The sequence below is a fragment of the Megascapheus bottae genome, unplaced genomic scaffold, assembly GCF_031878675.1.
Source record: "Megascapheus bottae isolate mThoBot1 unplaced genomic scaffold, mThoBot2.hap1 HAP1_SCAFFOLD_164, whole genome shotgun sequence".
Taxonomy (NCBI): domain Eukaryota; kingdom Metazoa; phylum Chordata; class Mammalia; order Rodentia; family Geomyidae; genus Megascapheus; species Megascapheus bottae.
In genome coordinates, this window is record NW_028327461.1 from 59289 (window position 1) to 70250 (window position 10962).

The following is a 10962-nucleotide window of genomic DNA, read 5'->3' on the forward strand; positions in this document are numbered from 1 at the left end:
GTCTTCCCATTAGCCCCTGGAATTCATTTAGATAAATATAATATAGGATCAGAGTAGATGTTGATTTTCCTTCTTTGAACCTTGAGTCATAATTAATTGTTCTTTCAACAAGAGGTGAACTGTTTAAAATTAAAAAATCACAGTTCTGTGTTACTTTTAACACTATTTAAATATTTCAATTAAGAGATACAATGCATTAAAACCAATATCAAAGTGTGTGTCTACAGGAAAACTCTTTAACTATTGTAAATATAATGAATTTTAGAGTAGAAGAGATGGAGTTGACAAAGTCAAAGTATTAAAATTTTCAGTACTATTCCAACACTGGTGGCTCACATCTGTAATCCATGCTACTGGAGTGTGAGATTTAAGGATCACAATTCCAAGCCTGTTTGGAAGAAAAGTCCATGAGATTCTTATTTCCAATTAACTACTGAAAAGTAAGAACTAGAGTCTTGGCTTAAGTGGTCGAATGCCAGACCTGAGCAGATAAACCCAGGGATGTTGTTCAGGACTGAGTTCAAGTCCCAGGACCTGCACCAAAAAACAAAAAAACAAAAAAGGTGGGGGGAGCGGGCAAAATACTTTCAAAATAACATGCTGAGTTGATGTGTTGAGTTGAAAACTCACTCTTTAAATTAAAAATGTGTGTGTGTGTCTGTGTGCGTGTGCATGCATGCACGCGAGCATATGCATGCACATGCACATGGATGCATTCTCAGGCACACACGCGCTTGGGTTCCTGCATTCGTGAGTGTTTATGCCTAATAGCTAAGATAATCGTAGCCGAGGCTATGTGCCCAGCTTGAAGAGCTTCTTTTTTCCTTTTCTTTTTTTGTAGGTCATGGGGCTTGAACTCCAGGCCTGTCCCTGAGCTCTTCAGCTCAAGTCTATTGCCTTGCCCCTTGAGCCACAGCCCCACTTCCAGTTTTCTAGAGATTAATTGGAGATAAGAGTCTCAGACTCTTCAAACTTAATAGCTTCTTTCTGGAAGATAGGCTCCCAAACTGTACATCAGGGATTAATAATACCCCTGGATAACCCCGTGGTGCTATGAGGCCTGAATGTGTTAATTAGTATAAAAAGTGCTTAGAACAATGCCTGGCAGATAGAAAGCCCTCAATAACTCATATTACTTTGATCTTGAAATCACAGGGATCTTGTTTGTGATAGGACAGCCTGGCTGACTTTGTGGTGACCGAGTATCTCTCACCATGGAGGATCAGAGAGATGAGCCAAGAATTGCCTGTCAACCTGGCTTCTTCTGCAGTACGTTTGCTTGTGGCTAATGGAGGTATTCTCTTAAAAAAAAAATCCTTGAGGATTTCAAATTGCTGGCTCACACATTGGTCCTAAAAGTTGATTGAGTTGTGAATAGGTATAAAAAATGAAAACAACTCAGAGGGCTCATATTCTCTTTACTATGCTGAAGTTAGATCTAAAATGCAGTGGGATATGACAAATGATAAAGGAATTCTAGCTACTCACATACAGGGAGACCAGAAGAGAATTCTCTTGAAAGAATCACAAAGGTGCAATACCTGAATACCTTTTCATATTTATATAAAATAATATATGTACTGAAATTAACTCCAAGATATAAAAACAATGGACTTTTTTTTCCTTTTTTGCCAGTCCTGGGGCTTGCCCTCAGGGCCTGAGCACTGTCCTTGGGTTTTTTCCGCAAGGGCTAGCACTCTGCCACTTGAGCCATGGTACCATTTCTGGCTTTTTCTATGTATGTGGTACTGAGGAATTGAACTCGGGTCTTTGTGCATGCTAGGCAAACACTCACTACAGCCAGGTTCCTAGCCTGGTCTATTTTTGTCTGAAAACTTGACACTACTGTCAGCATTAACGTCACCACCTAGTGCAGGAATAGGGTCAAATACTGACTGCATGTAAGTTAATGTTGCACGATCTGTTCACAGGGCAATGACAGGAGGTATAGCTTCTTCATCCCCATCTTCTCTGTTGTTGCTGATGTTTCTGATCCTTTGGAATTCAGTGCTTAGTGTACTGGAAAGGAAGTCATTTTTCTCAGGAGGAATCAAACGTATATGTTTCTGCTTCACAGTGTTAAGAGTTTTAGAACTAGAAGACATTCAGCACAACCTACAGATTCTTCTACTACTCTAGTTTTGTGATATTTTGAGGTCTGAATTGGCCAAGCCCACTGTTGTTGTGGCCTGCCAGTAAATTCTTCATTACCATCATCAAAGCCAACATGAATGTTGTGCTCAAAATCAGATGAAGGAGAAATCTTTTTACCTTTTTTTGTTTGTTTTGGTCATGGGACTTGAACTCTGGGCATGACTGCTGCCCCTTAGCTCTTCAGCTCAAGGCTACCCCCCTACCCATTTAGTTACAGCACCATTTCTGGGTTTTTGGTGGTTAAGTGGAGATAAGAGTCTCATGGACTTTAGTGCCCAGGCTGGCTTTGAACCAAGATCCTCAAATCTCAGCTTCCTGAGTAGCTAGAATTTCAAGTGTGAGCCATCGAGCCCAGGTTTTTACTTTCTTTTTCAGTGCTGGAGAAATGTGAACATAGTTATTCCTGGTTTTTACAAAGAATGGGAGGTAGGGCAGATGTTTCAAATTGATTCACTGATAAAGGATTTTGGATTCACTGATGAAGGATTTTTGCCTCTAGTGCCAAATATAACTGCTCCTCAGGAGGTGTGGTGGTGCTGGAGGCTGGTCTCCCAATTTTCTATTATCAGACATGATTCAGAATTTTGAAAAGATCATAAAAGCCAGCTATCATACTGCTTGATATTTATTTAAATAGGCTGAAGACACTGCATATAAAATTGTTTACAAGAGTCTGTCATCCCAGCCACTTGGGACTCCGATGTGGAAGAATCTCTTGTGCCTAGGACTTTGATGCCATTTTGGGCATTATTAGGACAAGCAGGTGGCAGAGGAGGAAATATCTCTAGTTCCAGCCCTGTTGAAGAGCTCCAGAGGGCCTGGGAAGCTGCCAGAAGAGGAGCAGCATTGGAGCACGGCTGGGACAGCAGCTATACCCCAAGGACCAGATAGGACAGGTCTGGGCCAGAGTGGAAGTAAGACAGCCACTACTGCAAGTGGTCACAACTGTGAGAGCAGTGACCAGATGTTAATTATTCTTCCTCCTCCCCTCGCCCTCTCCCTGTCCCTCCCTATCTCCCTCCTCTTCCTCCTCCCTCGCTTCCTCCTCCTCCTTCTTCTTTTGTCAGCCATGGGGCTTGGACTATGGGCCTGGACATTGTCCCTGAGCTCTTCAGCTCAAGGCTACCACCCTACCTCTTGAGCCACAGCTAGTGGTTAACTGGAGATAAGAGTTTTACAGACTTTAGTGCCTGGGCTGGCTTTGAACCGTGATTCTCATATGTCAGCCTTGTGAGTAGCTATGATTACAAGTGTGAGCTTCCAGGGCCTGGCCAGATGTTGATTCTTAAGTGAAAGGCTGATTAACATCTGACCATGATGGGTCAGATGTTTTCCGGTTTCTGGGTTTATTGATAGAAGGAAACCCAGAAACATAACATTTACATGGATAGGGAGAAAAGAGCTTTGCTTTCTAAAGAAGGCAAAAATAGAATAGAATTGTAGAGAAGGAATGAGAAAAGACAGCAAAATTGGTTCTTACTCTAGAAATCCTTTGTGTATTTTGGATACCGAGGCCAGGACTTGGATTTAGGCATTGTCTCTTAGTTTTTCATTAAAGGTCAGCACTGTACCACTTGAGCTACACCTGTATATCCAACTTTTTTTTACTACTTTATTGGGAAATAAGAGTCTTACAGTTGGGGATGGTAGTTTGGCCTAGTGGTAGAGTGTTTGCTTAGCATGCATGAAGACCTGGATTCAATCCCTTGGTACCACATACATAGAAAAAGCTGGAAGTGGTGCTGTGGCTCAAGTGGTAGAGCTCTAGCCTTGAGAAAGCCCAATGACAGTGTTCAGGCCCTGAATTCAAGCCCCAGAACTGGCCAAAAAAAAAAAGAAAAGAAAAAAAAATGTAACAGTGGCCCACACTGGCTTTGAAACTTGATCTTGAGATTTGGACTGATTCCAAATTTTTTTAGATTGTGCAAAGCCTGAGCGGTATGAAAAGTGAACTGGACATCTAGTTGGGGTTGGATAACCAACTCATTGGTGTTGTAAACAACAGATAATAGTTATCAAAAGTCATGACAAACTCCTATAGTACAGGTTATTGCCTTCAAAGAACAAACACAAGTGGTGTAACAAAAGCCATAAAAAACCTAAAGGACAGCATCTAGGCCCTGAGTTCAAAGCCCCCAAAGAAGTTGAGAATATACAAAGTTATTCCTGGTACAGAGATCCTAAAATATCTTGAAATCTGATAACCAATTGGAGTGTCTTTGATTCTTTTCATAAGCTGTTTTCAAATATTGTCTGAATGCATGGGAACATGAACTCTGCCAGAGTGCTGCCTCTCTGTAGCATTGGCAGGCTGGGGACTGGCAGCCTGGCACCCCTGACTCACCCCTCTTAAACTGTCAATACTCAGGAAGCTCAGTTTGAAGCTCTCTTTGGCATGAAAGTCCATATCTCCAATTAATCACCAAAAAGGCAGAAGTGGAGTCATGACTCAAGTAGTAGAATGCCAGGCCTGCACAAAACAACTTAAGGAGCCGGCCGAGGTGGCTCACACCTGTAATCCTAGCTACTCAGGAGGCTGAGATCTGAGGATCACAGTTGAAAGCCAGCCCTGGCACTAAAGACCATGAGACTCTTATCGCCAATTAACCACTAGAAAAGTGGAAGTGGTGCTATGGCTCAAGGGGTAGGGTGGTAGCCTTGAGCTGAAGAGCTCAGGAACAGGGCTCAGGCCCAGAGTCCAAGCCCTACAATGACAAAACAAAAACAAAAACAGCTTAAAAGGGATAACACTAGGCTGAGTTCAAGACCCACAGAACTGGCTATCTGGTAGGGAAAACATGTTATAGATTGGCCCCTTTAGTGGATAGTGACTATATAGTGAGATGGATTGGGATAAGCCTGAATGCTGTTACAACTGAATTGTCAGCTGCTGGATAATTAAATCATGTTCCCAAACCACAACATATTAGTTGTCACAAGTGATAACAGATAAGTAGAACACAAGTCACAGCCTTCCCAGGTTGTAGGGAGTGTTTCATGACTGGTTGATTTTAGGCCTCTGGAAAAATCTTTCATGGTGGTAAGAGTGGACTAGAAGGCGGTGTAGAGGAACCAGAGTTCCATATCCTGGCTGCTAAAGTTTTCCTCAGTGTCCCATAGAATGACCTGTGCTGTGTTGTACCAGCCCAGTGCTAGTGGTCTCTAAGGCCTTGAAGCATTGCCGTGTTGGTTTCCATCAAACCATGAGCCACTGAGGCAGCTTCTCCCAGCCCCTTTTCTTTGTCTTTTTAGTATTTTGTTTTTGTCAGTGTATATGTGTGTATACTAGTCCCGAGGCTTAAACTCAAGACCTGGGCACTGTCTCTTACCTTTTTTGCTCTAGACTAGTGTTCTACCACTCAGCCATAGCTTCAACTTTTTTTTGATGATTGAGATATAAGCCTTAATGGACTTTTGTATCTTGTCTAGACTGGTTTCAGATCTCACACCTCAGCCTCTTGACCAGGTAGGATTATAGGCATGAGCCACTGGAACTCAACTGAAATGCTCTTTTGCATCTCCATTTCAGTAGGTTCTATTATGATGTGAGTGGAAGATGGAAAATTTCTTATTCAGGACTTGAGACTATAGGATGAAATAGATTTCTTCAAATAAATTAGTTGTTTATTTCAGGCTAAATTTACATAATAGAAACAAGTGTGGATTTACTGTGTAGGTGAATACTAGTCCATGCTCACTCTGGTGTGTCTTTCTAATCTTTTTCTGTATCCACACTTGCCAAAAGATGAATTACGTAGACATTCTTTATATATATAAATAGTTCTGTTCTGTTTTTGTGGTATCTTTGTTCAGTTTGGCTATCAGACTAATACTGGCTTCACAGAATGTGTGGCAAAGTTCTTTCCTTTTCCATTTTATGGAACATTCTTGATTCTTCTTTAAAGGACTGGGAGAATTCAGTAGTGAGCACATTTATTCTTGGGCTTTTCATTACAGTGAGACTATTACTGTTGGAACTATTATGACCAGCACTAAGGGGCTCAGGTGCTTTCCCTGCAGGTTTCACTTCTTTCAGATCTCACCCATACAGAGGGGAAGCTAGGATTATAGGCATGAGTTACTGGCCCCAGGAGATGGGAAATGCTCATTTCCAGCCAGAACTGGCCAAAAAAAAAAGATGGCTGGTGAATGTTAAATTGTTGACTAGGCAACACAATATATGTGTTTCTTTTGTTGTTGTTGTTAATAAGTTGAATCTCATTTCCAGTTCTGTGGCTTTTAACTCTTGCTTTTGGAATTATTTGTGGAATATTTTAGGAGACTGTGAACTTTGAGGATGTGGCCATCAATTTTACCTTGGAAGAATGGGCTTTACTAAGTCTTTCTCAAAGGAAGCTCTACCAAGATGTGATGGGGGAAACATTTAAGAACCTGGCCTCCATAGGTAAATATTCCCTTACTTAACTGTGAGCTGTTCCTGCCCTTGGTAATGCTGCATGATTTAGAATGAAAAATGGAACATGTAGATGAATATATGACTGTAAATATACCATGATCTCATTATGCCATGAAAAGTGATGTAGTCTTAATATTGTTTCTGTAATGTTGAAGGAATCAATGGTTTCTGTGTTTGTATTTTAGAAAAGAAGCAGGGACAAGAAAATAGTGAAGTGAACCAAAACTCCAGGGAAGAAAAAAGGTAATTGCACTAAGCAGAAACACTACTGTTCTTTCAAATATTGTAGGGTGGCAGGAAATTTTTAAACTAAACAGATAATGCAAATACATAAGGATAGAAATTGACTTAATCTTAGGACATTTTTCTTTTAACATGTATACAAGTGGAGTTCCAAAATTTGTAAATTCAGAAGTCTAAAATATGACACTGTGGAGACCATTTGGAGAAGACCATGCAGGCACAGGAGATACTTTTTAATGGTTTAGTGCTTTAAAAAAAGTTCTTAGTTTGTCTGCCTTTTGTTTTTCAGAACTATATTTTTAGAGAGGCTCTATGGATCTGAAGAAGAGAGTCAGTTTAATGAAGCCTTCCAACAGAATGTAGAACATACCATGAATAAGAAAACTCTACCCAGACTTGCATCTTTCAAAAACTATATGTTTGGAGAAACCATCCTTGCTCCTTCACCCATGGGTATGCCTTTCAGAGCTCACACAGGACAAATATCTTTTCAGTATCAGGACATATCAGTATATGTGGACAGCCACAACACTCATAAAGCATATGGGAGAGCTTACAGGAAATTCCATCAGGGGAAAATCAGCTGTGGAATGCACAATGAGGAAAATCCATTTGCAGCTAAACAATGTGAAAAGTCCTTTAGCAGTTTTTTTCACAGACAAGAAAAAATTGACACTGAAGTTAAACACTGCTGTGAAAGTATGCATTGTAGAAGATCTTGCCCTCATTCTGGTATTCTTCAAGGGCATGAAAGAATCCACCCTGGTGAGAAACCCTTGGCATATGAGCAATGTGGGAAATCCTCTTTTTCTAGTTCTCTTAAAGCACATGAAAGAATTGACACTGTCAAGAAACCCTATAGATGTAAGCAATGTGGAAAAACATTCGCTTTTTCTGGTGCCCTTCGAAGACATGAAAAAGTCACATTGGAGAAAACCCCTATGAATGTATGCAATGTGGGAAAACCTTCCCTTTCTCTAGTTACCTTAAAGAACATGAAAGGATTCACACTGGAGAGAAACCCTATGGGTGTAAGCAATGTGGGAAAACATACGTTTTTCGCAGTTCCCTTGGCAGACATGAAAGAAGTCACACTGGCCACAAACCCTACACATGTAAGCAATGTGGGAAAACATTCATTCTTCTCCATTTCCTTCAAAGACATGAAAGAATTCACACTGGAGAGAAACCCTATGGATGTAAGCAGTGTGGGAAAACATTTGTGTTTCCCTGTTCCCTTCGAAGACATGAAAGAATTCACACTGGAGAGAAACCCTATAAATGTAAGCAATGTGGGAAAGCATTTGTTCTTCCCTACCATCTTCACAGACATGAAAGAATACACTAAAGAGAAACCGTACAGATTTAAGCAGTATGGGAAAATATTTGTTCTTATTATAACTCTGATTACCTAGAGTTATAGGATGAGCCCCTGGCTCCTGGCTGTTTTTGCTCTTTTGAAACAGGATCTCACTCTGAGTGTAACCCTGGCTAGCTTAGGGCTAGTGATTTTCCTTCAAGAGGAGAAGCTGTTTCCTCTGTATCCTTACAGTTATCATTGCTATTTGGTATCCTGGGATGAAGAGAGTTCTTGGCATAGACTGCTCTTTTTCTGCAATAATAAACCAATCTAGGAACAGAGCCCCGTGATCCTCTGTACCCTGAGCTTTGGGAGAGTGTAAGTAGCTGTTTATTTAGATACAGGCATCTCCCAAGGTCCCCAGCTGGGGATGGGATCCCTGAGATTTCCAGAAGGAAGTGTGCAGATACCAGCAGCCTGCCTGGAAGATAGCAGTAGCTGAGTGAAGGATGGGTGGGTGAGGAGGCATGCCTCAATCTTTTCACTCACTGTAGATCTCACTGTCCCGGGCTGATATGAAACAACAGCATAAAAATATTGCATGCATTTTGTAATACTGAACATGTAACTTTTCTGTGCACACACACACATACACACACACACACACACACACACACACACACACACACACACAGATATGTGTGGCACCAGTAGTACTGAGGATTGAACTCAGGACTGGACATTGTCCCTTAGCTTTTGAACTCAAGACTATAGCTCTACCACTTGAGCCACATCTCCAGTTCTGGCTTTTTTACTGATTAAATGATGATGACTCACAGACTTTCCTGTGCGCCCCTAACCCCTCCCTGCTTTGATACTTAATCTTCTGATCTCAATCTCCTGAGTAGCTGGAATTCCATGTGTGAGCCTCCAGCACCCAGGTTTACTTTGTTTGGATATACTATACCCAAAACTGTAATAGGAACAGCACTGTTTGCATCAAAACAGGCTGGGAGCTGGTGCCTCATATCTGTAATCCTAGTTATTCAGGAGGACTCAAGATCTGAGGATGGCGGTTGGAAGCCTGCCCTGGAAAGAACTTTCATTGAGACTCTTATCTCTAATTGACCAAAATGAGGAGGGAGGAGAGAGAGGTAAAAAGGAGGAAGAAGAACAGACAAAAGAAACATAGAAAAAACGCAAGTGCCATAAGATGAGTTAAGGCTTGAGTGGTAGAGCAGTACCCACCCCGGCGCCAGGCCCAAGGGGACCCATGCGGGGTTCTGTGCCTCCTGTGCTACACGGAAGGTTGTGGGTCTTGAGGGGCCCTGAGGAACTGGACTCGGTCTGATCCTCCCAGGTGCTGAAGGGAGCAGCATGGCAGAAAGTTGCTGCATCCTCCTGAAGTTCCCAAGTACATCCACTACCCAGAGAGCAGAGCAAGGCGGTTTCCAGTCTAGGAACCCAGGCCTCCTCTCCCACTGTCCCCTATGCAGAGTGGGTGTGCCTGAGAGCGTGGGGGCTGAGCCCAGAGGAAGGGAGTGGGGACAGCACAGCCCCAATGCTAGGGCCTCCAGCCAGTCTGCTAGGGTATAGGGGCGTCCTCACTGAGGACCAAGCGTAGGACGGGTGAGCTAGATCCTGCCAATCACTGGATGCCATTGGGAAGAGAGGAGACAAGTTGAGCTGCTTCCTATAAATTACTCCCAAAGCTGCAGAACTCAATCTGCCAAACTCCAGTTTTATCTTTTTCTTTGGTGGTCTTCGGGCTTGAACACAGAGCAAGGGCTCTGTCCTTGAGTTTGTTGTTTTGTTCAATGCTCTCACTTTACCACGTGAGCCACAGCACTACTTGCAGCATTTTCTAAATAGTTTGCTAGATATTAGTCTCATGGCCTTTCCTGCCCTGGCTGGATTTGAACCACTGTCCTTAGATTAGTCTCCCGAGTAGCTCTGATTAGAGGCATGGGCCACCATTGCCCATTTTTAGGGTCTGTTGTGTATGTGCACACACATGGACGTATGTAATCACTGAAAATTGTTCCTGGTCATGGATGATCATTATCTGGGTGGTCGTGACCCACGCCCTCGTTTGCACTGTGTTCCCACAGGACCCTGTGGACATCTCTGATGTAACATTTAATGCCCACGTGCCTGGTTTCTCCTCCAGTGACAGGGACATATCATCCCAAACATCTAGAATAGGATCAGAATGAAGATAAGTGAACACAAAATTAAAATCATAAGTGTATTCTGAGTGAATTAAACTCAAGTATTTAATGAGTAAGTAAAGTGCATATGCATTTGATTAATATAGCCATACTATTCAAAGGACTTGTATGAAACTGGAACCTGGTAAAATGAGGTAAGTAGGGTTGGGAGAGATGGGAAAGGAGACATTTATCAAGGTGCAGTGTACTCATTAACTGATTTGGTTGAATAAAAACTTCTTTGCACAACTACTTGGAAATAATCACAGAAGAGGGAGCATCAGCTCCTCTCAATCTCACTCTCACTCATCTTGGGATTCCCCTGAGATGGAAAGGTGGTCAGATGTTAGAACTCTCACAGTGACAAGGGGCATGACACTTGCTTGTTGTCTACTTCCTGACCTTCCCTGCATGATGCCTTGAGGCCTTCTCCCTTGTGGTCCCACTCTCGTTCTCCCTCACCTGGACTGTAGTCCTCTTACCCTGGCCAAGCCTTTCTTCATGCCATCCTTCCACATCCCTGGGATATTAGTTTTCCAACTCTGCCATTAAATGCTACCACAAGGAAATCCAAACAGCAGAAATGTATTTCCTCAGACTTCTAGAAGCTATATGGGAAGCTGAGGTTGAGACTATTG

General features: G+C 42.3%; 1 protein-coding gene across 1 annotated transcript; it reads left to right on the forward strand.

Annotated features, from left to right (window-relative positions):
* The first annotated feature begins 5277 nt into the window (after positions 1-5277).
* On the forward strand, positions 5278-8168 carry LOC150039805 (uncharacterized). The gene is given in 5 exon segments (XM_090327578.1): positions 5278-5620; positions 6433-6559; positions 6757-6814; positions 7104-7732; positions 7735-8168. Coding segments are annotated over 5 exon segments (1302 nt in total). The 5' UTR covers positions 5278-5560; the 3' UTR covers positions 8163-8168.
* Positions 8169-10962: the final 2794 nt, after the last annotated feature.